Here is a 17,549-nt window from a genome sequence, read left to right as displayed (position 1 = left end):
ACCCTTTTTTTCATTTCCCTCTAAATAAAATACAATATTCAGAATTAAGCCTGCTGCTCTCCTAAAACCAGGGATGCAGGTGTGACAGACAGTGCTGCTGAGAGCAGGATCGAAGGCTGGATGAGCCCACAGAGGAAGGTGTGAAGAGAGGTGCCCTGGGATGACAAGAGGTGCCCTGCAATGAGGAAAGGTGCCCTGTGATGAGGACTCAGGTCTGGTTTCTCCCCCTGCATGGGCACCATATTCTGTCTTCATCCTTCCACCTGGGCCCTAGGTTGGTCACCCTGCTCCTCTGCTGCGCTGCCCTCTCCTCTGCAGCCATCCAGCCCCGGGAATGGTCATTGCCAGGATGCCAGACGCCCTGGAAAGGACGCAAGGACTTGTCAAGAAAGCTACTGGCATCTTGCCACATGTTTGCAAGCTGAGATCAGCATTCAGGCTCCTCTTGTTGCTGTTTGTTTTCTCCTCTGTTCCTAACAGCCTCTCCCTGTGCTGTTGCTACTGTTGCCCTGCACAGAGGGGCTCAAACAAAGGTGCGGCGATGGTTGATGGCCAGCCGGGCTGGTGAGACTCCTCTGGATGTCCTACTGCACCTCCCAGCACTCACAGGCAGGGCAGGGACTGACCTGGCGCTGTCTCAGAGGAACTTTTGCATTCCCAGTAAGTGCCAGGGAGCTGGTGCCTGTGGAAAGCTCAGCCCAGGGACAGAGCAGCAAATGGGATGTTCAGTGCTGAGATCTTTCTCACACCTCTCTTTGGAAGTGGCTTCTGAGATTCGTCACTGCAGAGAGACTGCGTCCCTCCCACAGATCATCTCTAAAGTGCTTCTGTAGGTGCTTTTGCACAGCTCCTAAGTGGAGACCTTGTTCCGTGCATGGACGAGGCTTCAAAAGGTAAGTGTTAACCAGGCAGTAACAGGGGAACACGGGAGGGAGCTGACTTTCTTGACTCTCTGATTGTATAGTCATGCCCCAAGTGAGCACACTAGACTCCTGAGCTCCCAGGGCAGCTCTTCAGGGTGTATTGACCCAGAGCAGGACATTTACCAACTGTGTCACATCCCTGTCTCTCCCCAAGACCCCCTCACAAGGCTAAGAAAATTAATAATAACAGGTAACATTTGCAAACACCACAGAAGTGTAGATGAGGAGGGTCTTTATGGGCAGTCAGCAATTATAGAAAAAACATATATAGGCATAAAAATGACCTAGCCTGTTCATAAAGGGCAGCAATGACTAGTCCTTTTGCATGGTTATTTCAGACGTGGATATCAAGTAAGCAGAGCTCTAGCACAGCTGGAAGACAGATAACAGTTTTGCATGTGGAGAATCAGATCCTTTAGCTGGTACATGGGTAATGAGCTTCCATTTTCCTCTGCACAGTCATAGCAGAGGCATGGATAACTTTTTTTTAAACCAAGGATTTATTACTTATTGAAAGACTTTAGTGCTTAGTTTAATCTGGATTGCATGACTTCAGACACCATGGAACAAATATTTTGAAGTCTGGAGAGTGTTGGACGGTTTTGTAACTGTGCTTGTAGCTCTTACAGCAACACCAAAACTCCCCATTTCATGCTGCTTTCTAACAGAAACCTGCTCCATGAATCTTCCTCAGCCTGAAGTCATCAAGACTCAATTACTGTTGAACGTATGCAAAAAGTTCACTCTAGGAGCTTCTCTCTATCATCTGATGTGTTGCTTTGTTTTTTCTGTAAAAAGACACAAGCCATTCTTAGTCTCACAAGTAATCCTGTATGGTGCGGGTTTTTTGTAAGTAACTACTACCAAATAGAACTGAATTGGGAAATTCAGCACACTTTCTTAACTACGTGCAAATCTACCAGCTAATATCAGTGAGGATTTTGCTGAATAAGCACTAACATAGCTCAAAGAGTGTTAGCTCTGATGGAACTAAGCACACACGGAAAACAAGCTGTATATAAAAGCAGTCCAGACAGTTTCAGGAGCAGTCCTGTGTTTCAGCCACCAGCTATTCTGGCTTGAGCATGAGGGGAAATTGTCTATAGTGAAGACAGGTGTGAAGAGATGCTAAAACACATCTTTCATCTCTTGCTTCCGCAGATGTGGCCTTGGCTTGGAAGAGTCTTCAGAAAGCCAAAGCAGTGGTATGTATAGTTCAGGGAACACTTGCTGTCATGTACCTTTATCGCTCTCTGCAAGCTACCTGTGCATCACCTCCACAGAGGTTTTTTTCATGGTTATAATGTAATTGAAAGCAATGTAAACATGCCATTTTGTTTGTTCTTTTGCCATGAACATATAACCTCTTCAATCATTTGGTAAATGACAAAAAGAGGATAAGGAGAAAAGCAAGGAATCTTACCAAATTTCACAACACTCTTCAAAATTAATGACAAGACCAGATAAAGGTTTGTCTTGCTTCTGGTTGAAGCCCTGAGCAGAATAATAGCTGACACTGACTGATCTGGGACATCCTCTGAATTCTCCCTGTGTTGTTGTCCTCTTAATAGGAAACATAATAATGTTTATATCAGGCACAGCAGCTGGAATCTTAACAGTGAAATTGCTTGGATGAATACATAATATTAACGAAATGCATGCAGTGTTGCTTGCACAGTCAAGGCCTGACACTGGCATCACGCTGTTGGAGTTGCTATTGGCTGGGGTTACTTCCAGCTTATGCTGTTTTCAAAACATCAGAGCAGCTCCAGTAAAAATCTGAGGCACATATACATGCAAAGTGTAACTAATGGAGAGAGGTGATTTCATCTCTTATCTTCCCAGTCAATTGCATTCTTTCCAGCCGTAGGAAATACCACATGGAACATGCTCAGACATGCCAGTATTTACAGAGTAACTAGGAGCTGCAAAATTAATCAGAGAAGCAGTGTATGCCAGCAAAAGGCTACCACGGAAAAAAAACATATGTCTCCCTTCAAAAGAAAAATCTGCCTTTTCACAGCTACAAAGGATTGAAAACAAATTTTATCATCAAACGTGGAGTTGTGCCAAATCACAGGCAGCCAGAAGAAAGCTTTGGCATGAAAAAAGCTTTGGTGAGTTCTGAGTTACTGGGAAACTGCTGAGATGGGGGACTGCTTTGGTGCTGGAGGGAAGGGAAGGTGACAAGAGATAGTGAAAGGGCCTCTTTATTGAGGAAAGTGTCTGTTTTCATTGGCTTTCTACAAATGTTCCCAGAAGAATATCACAATGCACAAGGAGTCACACCTTGCGGGAGAGAGCTCAGGCATAAGATGCAGCATTAATACCCACCAGCTACAGCAAAGTAAATGCTGCTTGTGCTTGTACTCTGAGGTTTTTTTCCTAGAGGTAACTGAAGCGATGTTAATGCAGCATTTTGTTTGTTTACTTTTGCAGGAAATACATAATGTGTTTAAAATCATCTCTAAAAGACAAAGTGAGATAAGAAAAAAGCAGGACATTTAACCAAATTCCAGAAAACTCTTAAAAACTAATGACAAGAACAGACTTCATTTTTATTTTCACATCTGCTGGGTGTTTGTTTTTGAGATGGTTTATTGGCTGGGAACAGTTTAAGCTGCCAGCCTTTAATATTTACGGATGCTATTTCCTCCCTAAGCATCAGGGCTTTGCACTATGCTCAGGATAGCAAGAGAGGCGTGTTGAGTTGATCCGTTACAGGCTTTGCTGGAGCTTGTGGTTTTGCACATGAATCTTTTTTCTTGCTCCCAAGCCATTTGAACAAGGGAAGGAAAGATGAGATGAATGTTTGTCACTGGGTTTAAAGGACAAGGGCATGATGTGATCTGGTGGAGCACACTTTAACACCCTATACTATGGTACTCAAGTAATTGGGACACAAGGTACTAAAGGTAGCATGAGTTTCTGTGCAAGCTAGTAACCAAATACTCAGCCTGCCCTGCAGACCTGGGTGGCATGGAGACAGTACACAGAGATTTCTACACCAAAGAACAAACTCCCACTTTTCCGTCCCAGAACTGTAGTGCTGGCAGGCTCATTACCAAGTATGAACGGAATTGTACCCAGGTGTCCAAAGGGCCAGATTCGGTGGGGGAACAGTCCACAGTAAAATAAACTGATTTAATTTAATGGTTAAGGAACCTTTTTGACATTTTGACATTGACATAATTTTGCTACATTGTAGATGGCGAGAGGAACAGAGATGAAACAGCTTTGAATGAGAAAAAGAGCAATGATATTCCTCCAGCCTGCAGGTAAATAATAACCTTAATGCACAGCACTTGGTAGATGAAGAGGTGAAGGCACACATAAAGGACCTTACAATTCTGGGATGCAGGACTTCAGAAAAAGTTTAGCACCTTACTATTTGTTAGGAAAAAAAAAAGAAAAAGTCACCAAACAGTTTCAGCCTAGGAAATGCTGACCAACATGCCAGTGGAACAAGCCAATGCCCTGACATCAGTTCCCCATGATAGTCTATCTGCCCATGCTTGTAATAACTCTTATCAGACCAGTTCCCTTTGCACTTTCCCAATATTATCTTCATTTGCCAAACTGCTAGCAACTGGCAAAATGCTGATTCTGTGGAGACACTGAGATCACCAGCAGAGTGTGTTGTAGAAACCCAACTGCCATTCATATTAGCAGTCTGTTGCACAATTTAATAATACACCCTACATATTCAGTCTTTTTCTTAAGAAAAGGAAACTGTACTGCTCTCTCCCCTGCTTGGTCATAGACCTGTTTCCCTGAGAGCCCTGCCGTGAGCTCTGGCCCATCCAGAATGACCCCTCTGTCCCCCAGGGCAGACTCGCGCTCAGCACCCTGCAGCCCTGCCCGGAGGGAGGCTGCGGATGGCGAAGGCACAGCTGGGACATGGTCTCCTGCAAAGAGCCTGTACAGACCAAGAAGGGACAATTTCAGAGAGCAGGCAGATTCAAGAGGTCGCAGAGTACAAAAGGAAAAATCTCCCTGCTCTCTGCATCACCCACCTCACTCCCCTGTGGGGAGCAGTCTGTTCTCAGGTGTCCTGCGTGGCAGCCAGAGCAATGCTCCCATGCCCATGGCTGTCCTGCTTCCTACATGCCACTTTTCATCAGCCAGCAAGTCCAGTGATCAGAAGCTGAAAAATTTGAAGAAAAAATCACCCCAAAAGAAGTTAGAGCAACTCAAGAAGAGAATCCAGGAGCAGAAGCAAAAGCAGCAAGCGGCATCTCAGGAGCAGAAGTTTCTGATTTCTGCCTATGCTAAAGAGCCATTGCAAAAAAGACCCCTGAAGAGAAAGGTGTGCAAAGTGGCATCTGCTCCTCCTGCTCCAGTTTACAGAGGTCAGTAGTAGCCTGGCATCTATGGAGAAAGGCTGAAACCATGTATTACCTAGCAATGCTTTGGCACAGCTGAGCAACTAACCACACAGCTTCCACCCCACACTTTGGGTTATGTTGGGCAGCAACCATGTTCATGTGATAAATTAATTTACTTCTGCAGCCCTTAGGGGAGCTATATAAACCTCCCTGTGCTACACGTATCAAACTGCTTACCGAATTCAATTCTCCACTGGATTTACTCCCCAGCATGCACAAATTTATAAATTTATTTCCACAAAATAGTTAAGAATTTTCTGCAAATACATTCTTTTGTCCCCTTTCCTCTCACATTCTTCCTTTTGCCACATATAAAGCATGAAATGGGAAAGAGCAGCACAGTAGTGCGGAGAGGCATCACAGGTATTTAAAGCAGGAATTGTGTAGTTCAGAGGCATTACAGGGGATTTAACAGTTCATTCAGTGGAACTGGTGTGGATCTGAAAGCAAATATTATTAGACTTCCTTATCCTGCTTTGCTGCTAAATTTGGGCCTGAAGTACCATTCATCTACAGCTGTCACTTCAGTTTAGTGTGATTTAAGATCTCAGGTTGCTGCCAGTAATGCATGGACTCAAGAGCGAGGACTGCCTTTGGCTAGCCTGGTTAGCCTGCCCGCTTGGCAATCTTTTCAGCCAACGGGGGATTACTGGGGGTATATTAAACTAGAGAAGACGAGCTGAAAAGCTGTACATAATAAATCTTATTGCTATAATAGCATTAGCGTTAATTCATTGGGCACCATGATCCCTGTCACACACCACCAGCTTCCATGGACATTTCCCTTAGATTTGCTCCAAATCACCTTTTACAATGATGTATGAAAGTATTTTATGGCGCTCACCTCAGGTCTGTGGGACCAGACATCTGTGCTGCCGTCTACCCCTTTCAGCTGAATCAGGCAGCACGTTCGGTCATCGCTGTGCAGCGTTACCCCTCCTAATGCCCAGAAGCCACAGCCACAATCCCTGCTGAGCCTCTTTTGAACATACTCAGGGGGAAGGCTAGTTTAGTTCGTTTTTAACCTAGATCATTTTACGTAACCGAGTTAGTGAACTGCCAGACAAACAATTCAATTTGCAGAACAGAGGCAGCCTCTGAGGCCGAAGATTAACAACTCCAGACACTCAGTTCAGATGCAGCTTGTTCAGTCTGTCTGACTGTACAACTGGAAAAAAATGTGTCACAGCTGCTGTGCTAGATATTACCTCTGTCAGATATCTGCAGTCTGGCCTAGGAAGCCTGCTTCTGCTTTTCACACGTACAGAAGCTCAGTGCTATCAGACACCAGCATTTGCATTGCTCCTTGTAGCCTAAGAGGTTTCAAATACCTGTTTGTCTAGGTTTTAGTGCTGTGAACCTGAGGTCCGCTCTCTCCTTGCCTGATGAAGAGCACAGAATACCAGGCAGAGAAGAATTTACCATCCCTGGACAAGGGAGGGGTTATAAAAAAGCCCCCAAGATCCCAGGTTAGCAATGCTGTATGATAACAGTTTGTTACAGGTAACTTGCCCAAGCATGCAGTGTTTGTGTACTCTGCAGGGAAAGGTTTGTCTGCATTTCCACAGAGACACCCAGGGGAAAGGTGTCCCATTGCACGCACTGGATGCCCCAGTTAGGTCAGGGCCATTTGCAAGGTACACTTGCTGTATGGGTAGACAGGGTCACGGACACAACCTCAGGGATCCAGGCCAACGCCTGCTGTGCTGGGACATCTCCAGTACCACAAAAAAGGGAGTCCTGCTTGTTTTGTGACCAGTGTCATTAGAGACACTCCTGCTTTTGCTTTTCAAGTGAATGGGACTGGGTTCGGTTTGGTGGTGACAGCAGGCATGTCTGCAGTTTGATTTTACCTGCACACTAATTCTTTTCTGTGTTTTTTCTCCTCCTGATTAAAGACCAAAGAGAGAAAAGCTCAGCACAGAGAATTCAAACACAAAGCCAGAGGCAGCCTTCACCCAGGACCTCTGTTCTGGAGAGAGCAGCAACAGGTAAAGGTAAGGATGAAAATAATGAGAAATGACATGGATTGATAGACAGAATTACTAGAGGTCAGTGGCATCTGAGCGCTCACCTGCCAAAATCTTTAGCTGGTTATTAAAATAACACCAAATCCTAGGGTCTACAGTCAAGGACTAGGGCCTAGTTATACCAAGTAGGTAACAAAGAAAACCTCTGAGGAACAGACAAAAATCGGCATTTGTTCAAGAAGGCAGAAGATGACCGCAGGCAGCACGAGGACACAAGGCTGAATTTCAGGGTGAATGGTGCTGAGGCCCCTGGGGTGGGGTATCAGACTGGCCACCTGGTACCACTTTCTGTCACTGGATTTTGGGGTCAAGTTTGGCAAGTCACTTCCACACACCCTCCCGCCGGCGCTCCATGTGCAAAGGATTTGCAGCATGCTTCATGCCTGTGCCCACAGGCATTACCTAGGGACCAGCCTTTCTTACTCTGACAATTTGTCACGCCACTGCCTGCAGCAGTTGAATTCCAGACCTGCCAGGATTAAAAATCATCAGAAATAAAAAATAAGCCATATGTCCTAGGTGGGAAGAGCTGTCTGTCACCTATTCAGTTCTGTGTTCCCTAATGAATTAAGAGTGCCACCACAAGACAGGGCTTCCTGGCCTGCAAAATAGGGACTGAATCAAAGTCATAAAAAGTCAGATGAATTATCCACAGAGTTACTACAAAGTCAACAGCAGGAACAGGAGGCCCAGACACTAGTTCTCAATTTTCTTTGACCGGTACATCTAAGTGCAGATTTAAATTACTGGAGTAATTTTACCCATTTAATGCCAGTACTTTGCGCTACAAATAGTTGCATTCAGACTTTGCGGGGAGCAAGGAAAATAGTGGAAGTGCTATGGGTGCTGCTCCCTCAAAGCAGTTGTATTTTACACTAGCCAAGGTACTAGATAAGTAACTTATGTGAAACAGAAAGAAAGAAATCCAAGCTATCTAATACCGTGCAAATGAAATTATGAGCATAGTGGCATCATGTGCCCTGCTACCTAAGTACTATTTAAAATGCATGAAATATATAATAATTTCCTTCTCCCTCCTTTTTTTTTTTTTGTTTTAATGGATTGTTTGAAAAATGGCTTGATCTTCCTCTGAGAGTGGGTCATAATAAGACCATGCCACATGAAGCATTCATCATTGTAACTGCCAGTGTCATGGTATCTTTATTGGCTATTAGTTTCTGTCAGTGAAAGAGCCAAGGCAGGGCTACGAAGAGATGAATGAGGGGCAGGGGTCAGAGCCAGAGTACTCAAGAATTTGATGAATTATAAATTTGCTGTAGTTAACAAAAAATTAAGTCACAACAGCTATAAAATATTCATCTGTTCATAGGGAGAAAAAAACCGAGAGAATATTTAAATCAAAAGATTTCCTTCTAGCAAGTGTTTTCCTCAGAAATGCAGGCTGCTCTTGAACTTTAGCATAATAGTTTCTGTAGTTAATAAACACCGTGTAGATAAAAAAAGATTTAATTGAAATCAGTCAACATGGCGAAGCGAAGATTGTTAGATTTATGTATTAATTTGTCAGTCACATTCAGAAAAACTAAGACAGTGTAAAAATAAATGCATCCTGCATTTTTAATGCTACTAAATTAGAAAACAAAGTAATACAGCAAGGTATTTCATTAAAAACACTGATGGATCTCAGCTGTCCTGAGTCCAACAGATTTTGGCGATTCCATCTGTGATTCGTGCTGTCAAACACCGAACTGCATAGATGTAGTGAATAATTCCACTGAAGGTTTCCCAAGTCCACATGATTATAGGAAGTGACTTCAGCCCCACAGGTAGTGAAGCTCTTTCTTGTCTGAAAAACATCATTTCTCTTGTGACACGACCTAAACTGCACAATTAAGATGAGCCTCCAGAGCATCTCAGTCTACTGCAAATTCTGCTGACGTAAGTGGCTGCATCTCCATCAGTGGCCCTGGTACAGAGCCCAGGGCTGTTAGCTGAGATGTTGCCTTACAGCTCATGTTACCAAAGCAAAGGGGAATCTCAGGACAATTCCATTAACCAGGCAGTTTCTGAAAGAGCTTCATGTCCAACAGATGATTCTCAGAGGTGCTGCACACAGTCAGCTCAGCACATAGACAAGTTTACTGAACAGAAGCTAGAAAAGCCTGGCTCAGTCAGCTGACTGAGTGCTGAACCATATCTTTGAACTGAGGCTGATACTGACTCAAGAGTAAAATCTTTTCTTCAAAAAAAAGGCTTGAATATTTTAATTGGGGGAGAATTTGGTGGGCAGGATTTCCATGCAAAAAACAAATATGTACCTGTTTAGCCACCTTCTGCTGGAGAAGTGTTTGCAAAAAATACATAATTATGCCAGTGTGAGTACTGGCATGCTGTGAATTCAATCTGAAATTATGAAGTAAACCAGTGATAAATGTTGTCTATTATGTGACACCCCTTATTACGCAAGAATAATTTGTTTGTGCTGCATACTGCATCATTTATTTTTGCATTATACATTGTCCCTCGTCCTGTATCGTTCATTGATTCCCACTGCATCCTGCTGATTCTCTCCAGTTTAAAAATGAATTAGTTTACTCTAGTGAGTTTGAACTAATCACAAGGAAAATCATATTTTCGTTATCCCTCTCCCTCCAGTTCTCAAGTCTGCTGGTACCCAGTAAGTACCAGCTGTCTGCTGCTGACATCATAGAAGGATGCTCTCAGATGCTCTCAGGTCGGTGTTCCGACCTCCTTTTAGTGTTCTTCAGGACTCTGGGAGTCAATGGTTTCTGAGTAAAACTTTTGAGAATTATGTGAACATGCTACAAGTGTTAAATGATATAAATGCTAATGGTAAAGTGTTAGGAAATCACTGAACCTTCATGTGTTGCCTTCATCTGATTAAGGAACTGGCTCTCCATCAGTCAGTGAACAGACCCTAGCAGAGTGACAGCCTCCAAAGTTTGAGTGCTTTAAAAACTTTTTGTTATCAAAGTAGCATTAACTTTTTTTTTTTTTTAAACCTGCTCTGACTGAAACTTTTTAGATCTCCCCACACCTTGAGTGTGATTCCTGGAAATCACCATTTAAAAGATTCATAACAAGAGTTACAATTTTCTTTCGAAGAACATGGGAGGGTTTAATAATTAAATATAAATCCTCTGTTTCAGGTACAAAGCTACCTAGTGCCTCTGCATGGAGAGAAGGTCAGAAGTTAGCTAGAAAGTTGCTTGGTCCACCCCCTACACTTCCAAATCTGAGGAGCACAGCTGAAGAGCAGAACACAGCAAATACCTTTGGTACCATTGCCTCTCTGCTACACAACTTATTTTGGCACAGAAACAAAAAAGTGGTTTATTAAAACTAGTTGAAACGAAAGGTTTCAAGGCCCTTCTGAGCATCTATCTTTAATGACTCTTGCAATAACTCGCTTGTCAGGTTAACAACCACCAGTAAAGCTGTTGTCCATGGTCAGCTGGCACAATGAATCCATTGTGGTTTTGAAGGGACAATGGAAATGCACTGTGTCCTTAAAATAAGACTTGTCTGGATCATGACACAGGTTATGTCTCCCTAGCAGAGATACAGCACCAGCTCCATGTCCTGCACATCTTGGCATACTCTGTCATTCAGCTGAGCTGCTTTGCCAGACACAGCTGTAAAGCTTCCCTGGGTCTTCCGATAGCTGAGGCTGGCCACTGGGTTCTCATTGTGCTACAGTGAACAGCACAAGGGGTTTATGAGATAAAGGGTTTCACTGCCCATGTATATTAAATTCTGTTTATACTGAAGGGCCACGGACTCCACATCATTTGTACGACTGGCCACTGCAACTTCAAATTTCACCCTTAGAGATTTATCTTCTCCCAAGAACACTGCAAATGTTACAACAGACATACAAGCCTGGGCTATGCATACAAATAGTCCTCAGGCCTATGGCAGGAAGCATGTTTTGAGATGCACGTGATAGATACAGGAATTGATACATCTCTGAAGTAATAACACCACTGTTGTTTCCAAATGCTTTCCACAGGACCTGGTAGAGGACTTGTAGCAACGCCAGTGACGGAAAACAGCTCTAGAGAAAAGGGAAATGAACCTGTGGGGAAAAGCCTTGAACTCAAAAGCTGTGTGGTTCCCCCCAGCAAGCCTGTTGAAAGGGGCAGCAATGCACCAACCAAGGATACAAAACAAATACTCAGGAACCCACATTTGCAAAGCCAGTATCATGGTGAACACAGACATACTAGGCTCCCAAAAGATACTGTGAAAGGAAAGGTAGAAGTTCTGCAGCGATACCTAGGGATCCATTCTCCTTCACCTGGACCTCGGGCCATAACTCCCTCTGCCTTCAGTGGAGAAAAGATACGATCTTCATTAATGAAAGCTGGAGCCATGCCCAGCAGCTTAGGAAACTGCAGCAGAGGAAAAAGCACATCTCCTCAGAGACAGAAAGACTCAAACAGTCCTGCACAGAAATGGTCTGAGAAAGAAAACCTTAAACACGCTTCAAAGAGGAGGGTAAACGTTAAAAAACCTCATCCCTACAGCCCTGAAATTGTTCAGGAATTTACGTATCGAAAGAATGAAGAAAGAAAGAAAAAAAGCCTAGAAGAGAAAAAGTCTTTGGTGCAGGCTAGGGATATGAGAAATAAGAGATTGCAAGAAGTATACAGGAAACAGAAAGAAGCTATTGGAAAGAAAACGTGTTCTGACCAAATGTGCAAGCTCATCAGGGAAACAGCTTCTGCAGAAGAAAGTTCTCAATGTAAACTTGAGCAAGTAAGTCATAAAGGAGTGGCAGATTGAAAACCCTCCAATCTTGATCAGTATGGCACCATGTAGGAGATGATACACTTCATACAAATGCTTTGAAGTGTCAGGGAGAAAAAGTTTTATCTAGAAACATACAGCAATTAGCTTCTAATTATGGTGAGAACTACTGGGCTCATTAGTAAGGCTGAACCCTGGACTGTAGGGCCAAAAGCCTAGAAATCTCCATTGCTTGAGCTAAAAGAACAGATTTGTTGTTTGGTACATGCAGTTTTCCAGTTACATGAACCAATTCTTAAGTGGAACAGAAGCCAAATATTACCGTCATGTTGCCTAGCTATTTAGTGCTTACACTAATGGTCACTTCTGTTTCAGGAGCAAACCAGTGGTGGAATCCTGGAGAGGAGTTTCACGGCCTGGCTGGATAAACCATCCTGTACTCTATTAAGTAAAGATCACAGAGGCAGGTACTCAGACATAAAAAGCATCCTAGAAAGCCTCTTTCTCAGCACACGCTGCAGACTTTTCTCAGGATTCTGTTGTAAACTATAAAAAAATAGAGCAACGGCCTAACGTATTATCACATCTCACCTTACCATCAGCCTCACTGCACCCTAGTCCAACGCAGTTACAGATCCTGGGAGCATCTGGGAGTGCTTTTGAGCATGGAAGGAGACCAATGCTCTGGCTATCCAGGTTGAGGCAAACTTTTCAGCCTGCTTTTATGCTTTGTATTTTTATGCTTTGTATTTTCAAAGAATTCCTTGCCAGCCCCAGGCTGATTCTTCTCTGCATTTGTCAGCAGTTCATGCTCCATCCTGAATCTGTCATTTGCAAATGTATCTACAGACAGGGAAACCTGCTGCTTCTTGTTTTGTGAAGGACTCTAGCTGAGGATACTGGTTTGTGCAGAAAACTTTATAACCTGACAGTTTTCCTTTTTGTTTAAACAGGAGTCAGCTACTAGAAACGGTTCAATCACCTAAAAAAAGAGCAGCATTAGCTTCTCCAGCACCACTGGAATCCAAATGCTTGTTTCTGAGTCCTCTGAAATGGGAAGACTTGAGGGACTGCTCTCTCTCAGCTCTGCACACACCTTCTCTGAGCTTTTTCCTTCCTCAGAAAGATGCAAAACCTTACTCCAAGGATTCGACTTCTGATCTGTCTCCATACAGAAGTAAACAGGATCGAGTGAAAGCCATACATAATCTATCCAAGGAACTTGCAGAAAAGATTGAGATAGCAACTAAGAGACTGAATGAAGCAAGCACGGTTAAAGACTCCACTGACAAAACATTGACAGAGACAACTTTGGACCTTTTCAATGAGTCTTCATCTGTCCCAGAGCCTGAGACATCCAAGCATGAGCAAGATGGGGCAATGACTATACGAATGCTTGTGGACACCCCAGATCCTGATGAGTTATGTGTGTCATCAGATAGGGAATGTCATGGACTGGGCAGGATTAGCCTTGTGGGTAGCACTGAGGGAAAAACAGCCCTGGACAGAGAGAAGGAAATAGCCACTCCTTTGCCTGATGGGAGTACTGCGAGCAAAGAATTACTATGGATCACTCATAGCGCAGGACAAAGGCATCTCGACACTGGGGGAGACCTGAGCAACACATTGAAAGGTAGATCATGTTGACACAATGCAACAGGGAGGCTCAGATGCCATGGCCCAAATCTTTCAAAGCTACAAAAGCAGTATTTAAGCCTGATATCCCCTTGGCTATTGGAAGTGTTGTGTCTGGAAAATCCCCGAGCAGTGGGTCTTCTAGGCTGTATCTGTACGGCTCAGAGGGAGCAGCTGCTGGAGCCTTGAGTGTTTGCAGGCTTGTTCTCTGCACAGCTCACAAATCTAATGCCAAGAAGAGTCAGAGGTGCCCTCAGCAAGCAGCACAGGCAGCCTAGGCAGCAGCAAATACAAGTATCAAGCCACACACTGTTCAGTATCTTTATATCAATAGGGCAGAACCATGAAATTTCAGCAAATCTCAGATCAGAAAGTGGCCAGAATGTTAGCAGTGAGTGACTTTTCCTATATGTCTGTTTGGTTAGCACTGAAGTCTGTCAGTTCCTCTGTGACTTGGGGCTGAAGTAGGGGCTATCACATTAACAAGTAATGATCTAGCTTGGGTAATGATCTAATTACTTTCTTCTCCCCTTATTTCTGCTGTGCAACTACATCTCTTAATTTTATCTGTGACTTTGCCACTGATTTTGGACACATCACTTCACCTTCTGGTGCCTAGGCTTTCCCAGAAGTAAGAAAGGAATTATAAACCTAACCCTGTGTACTTAGAAAACTGTGGATAAGAAGAGCTATATGAAAGTTAAGTGCTTACACATAAAAAGGCACAGAATAGATGTCAAAGCTTGGGCCATTTCATTTCTACAAAGAGCATATTTATTAAATGCCTTCATTTGTCTTTTTAAAAGGTTTTCCTGCGAATAAGAGCTCTGAGGTGGACATAAGCCTATTGCATGAAAAGCCAATAACCAGTCCAGCCTCTCCATCTCACAGATTCCTCGCTAGAAGGTAAACAAATTTGGATATATTATTCTCTGCTAAATGCACCACACACACACATAGTTAAAATAAATAGCACCAATTCAGCATGGAGCCAGACTGCTTTTTATTCCTTACCCAGCGAATTGCCAAGTAGGCAGATTTTGACACAAGATATACTGAAAGAGGGAACCACCTAGCTGTAGAGAGCTGGAAGATCAATAGGAAAGGTTCAGCTGGGGTTTTTTGGAGATGGATCTCTCCTACAGGAGTTTTGCCCTCGATGCAACCTCCCAGCAGCCTGCTGAGACTGAGAGCAGACGGGGCGGAACTCCTCCTCTCCAGCCAAGCCCGGCCCCGCCTGTCCGAGGGCGCTCTGCCTTTCCCGCCCCCGGGCGGACATGGGTCCTCCCCGGGCCGGGGGGAGGCTGCGGCCGCGGCGGCGCCGGGGCTGTCCGCCAGGTGGCGCCACAAGCCCGCCGCCGCGCAGTCACCGGGGCCGCTCGCTGCGCCCCCCTCCGCGCTTGCGGAGTCACCGCCCCCCGGGAGCGTGAGGGCCGGCGTCCCCGGGTCAGAGCTCTGTGTTTGGAAGGTAGCCCGTAGCCCGCGCCTCCCTCCCCACTGAGCATGAACCCTCAGTATTTTAACGCATGGCATTGGCAGGAGAATAAATTGATTGTCTTTACGAGTACCTAGTTAAATCTCCACTGATCTCCTTTTTGCAGAGGATTAAAGAGTGATTTAATCAACTGAATACTATACACTTATTTTTAGTGATTGTTTTCACTCACTTTGCTCCAAAAGTGGGTGAAAAATTCTGATTGCTGCAGCTCTACAGGTTGTGTCCAAGTGGAGCAACACCTACTCACAAACATTAAGTTTCCTTGGACAGGACACATGTCAGAGCATGGTGATTATTATGGAAAATAGGTTTCGAAGCAGGAAGTTTTGAAAAAAAGGATTACATTAATGTAGGTTGTTTTCAGTCAGCGTACATTAATTAAATGTTTAATGTAAATGGCAGTTGATAGAAGACTTCGCATTTAGCCTGTATCTTAGCAAAGATGTATACGTATAACTGCCCCAGGTGGGTCATCTCTGGTGACAGGGAGGACCATGAAGGGACCTGTTAGTTCAGATGCAATCACTAACGGCAAACCAGGCTGTGCCCCTGTCCAGCCATGGAGAAGGACGAAGCCAGAGTCCCCACAGGGGACACACATCCCTTTGCAGAGAGGTCTTCCCTTAGAGAATAAATCCCCTGAGCCCTAGGCGATTAAATATGACCTGGACAGGCATTACCAAAGAAAGGACATGTGTGCAGCAAACTGGCCACCATGTCCCCAACTTCCCATTCAGGGCGAAGGATGAGGAGCTGGTACTGCAGGATTCCTGCCCAGGCAGGGACACCGTGGCTCTGCTTGACAGGCAGGTCACTGCTGCCTGGGACTGAGCTGGCTGTGCCAACTGACTTGCAGTTAAAACTCCAGAAAGCTCTAGGGGAAAGAAGAGCTGTTTTGTTAACTGATGGCAGGATATAAGGCACAGCATTCTTTTTAAGAAGATTGTTTACAGCTTCACAGTGCAAAGTAAACAAGAGGAAAATGAAAATTGGAGAGATAAGTCCAGACAGCTCAGTTTACCAAAGTTATGAACAGTAATTACTGGAATTACTGAGTTAAAACCCTGTTCTTTGTGCGCAACTACCACATTCACAAAGGTTGGGCTGATTTCTGCTCCGAGAGATCAGTTGCAAGGATTATGGAGCTGTTCTGTCACAGAAGATGGCAAATGTATAAAACATGAGCACTTGGCACTCAGAGCGTGCAGTGAAGAGAGTCAGAGCTGCGTGTGCACTGCACCATAGAGAGCGCAGCCCACCAGTCTGAAGAAAATGGTGGGGTCCATTACTCTTGTCTTGATGTGTGTGTGCTTACATGCAACTCTAATTCACAGTAATGGAAGGTAGGTGCAGAACCCCCATGGGCCCCGAAGGGAATAGCCCCTCAGCTGTAATGGACAAGCATCAGACAAAGTAGAAATAAGACAGATTGCACTGATCTCTTGAACAATGCAATTACTGAGAAAGCAAAGCTCCCGTGTGTTTGAGCAGTGGAGTCAAACAAAGTCCTCAGAGCATCACAGAAAAAAACCCACCAACAAAACCTCTCAAAAAATAAATCACAACCCTGTTGCAAGTGCTGTTTCAAAAGATGAGGAGAGCTACTTGCAGATAAAATACTGCCGTATTTAGAGATTAGAAGTGGAAAGTGTTGCTATGTTGTGAACAACTCCAGACTCATCTCCTGTGGGTTGAGGGCTTCCTCTGATGCAGCAGTAGAGACAGTAAGGGGACAATATGATCAGACACAAAGTCCCATGATAAAGGAACACCTGCGTGTTCAGGATGCGACTGAGGAACACACTTTCCAGGGTCATCATTTCTCCTGCTCCAGACACAATTGTGCTGTGAGTGCATGAAGTCCATATGGGGGAGTGTTAGCAGGGAGCGAAGGAAGTCCGTCTCTTGACTAGCGTACAAAACTTTACAGAACTCTGCTAACAGGCGGGGATAGTGCTGTGTTCTTAGGCCTTGGTAAATCCATGCCTGTATAGCTCATCTAGGTTAGAAAATGTGCTAGTAAAAGTGGCTGAATTGGGTCTATGCTCTGACTTCCGCTGTTGCTACCAGTGATAATGAGTTATCAGTCCGCAGTTGACTACAATAGATATTCTCTTCAAGAGTTCATCTAAACGAAGCCACCTGTTAAAAACCGTTTGCCAGCCTCATTCACAAATACAAAACATCCAGTGTTACAACATCAGCACTCTTGAACATGATCTTATCCACAGCCAGTTTCAACAGTACAGTTTTGTGTTTACATGTTTAATTATAGCTGCAAAAACAGTGACTCATGTTCACGCAAGAAATCTCGCAGGTGCCTCTTTCCATAAGAAATGTT

General features: G+C 44.3%; 1 protein-coding gene across 12 annotated transcripts in view; it reads left to right on the top strand.

The window, feature by feature from the left end:
• Positions 1-544: 544 nt before the first annotated feature.
• The window catches only part of CCDC187 (coiled-coil domain containing 187), a 45,063-nt gene continuing 28,058 nt past the window's right edge, over positions 545-17,549 (top strand). For 3 of the 12 annotated variants that reach the window (XM_054849106.1, XM_054849099.1, XM_054849111.1), the window contains exons 1-12: positions 545-893; positions 2,085-2,128; positions 2,947-3,040; positions 4,132-4,201; positions 4,752-5,275; positions 6,655-6,780; positions 7,210-7,308; positions 10,473-10,601; positions 11,336-12,084; positions 12,451-12,542; positions 13,029-13,708; positions 14,517-14,616. In XM_054849106.1, coding sequence (XP_054705081.1) covers positions 875-893; positions 2,085-2,128; positions 2,947-3,040; positions 4,132-4,201; positions 4,752-5,275; positions 6,655-6,780; positions 7,210-7,308; positions 10,473-10,601; positions 11,336-12,084; positions 12,451-12,542; positions 13,029-13,708; positions 14,517-14,616 — 2,726 coding nt within the window. In that variant the 5' untranslated portion in view covers positions 545-874. Of the gene's footprint in view, positions 894-2,084; positions 2,129-2,787; positions 3,041-4,131; positions 4,202-4,686; positions 5,276-6,654; positions 6,781-7,209; positions 7,309-10,472; positions 10,602-11,335; positions 12,085-12,450; positions 12,543-13,028; positions 13,709-14,516; positions 14,617-17,549 lie in introns of all 12 variants that reach the window. The other 9 variants (XM_054849100.1, XM_054849107.1, XM_054849104.1 and 6 more) reach the window with 9 other exon arrangements.

The sequence above is a fragment of the Grus americana genome, chromosome 20 (assembly GCF_028858705.1).
Source record: "Grus americana isolate bGruAme1 chromosome 20, bGruAme1.mat, whole genome shotgun sequence".
Taxonomy (NCBI): domain Eukaryota; kingdom Metazoa; phylum Chordata; class Aves; order Gruiformes; family Gruidae; genus Grus; species Grus americana.
This window is presented reverse-complemented; position numbering and strand designations above follow the sequence as displayed.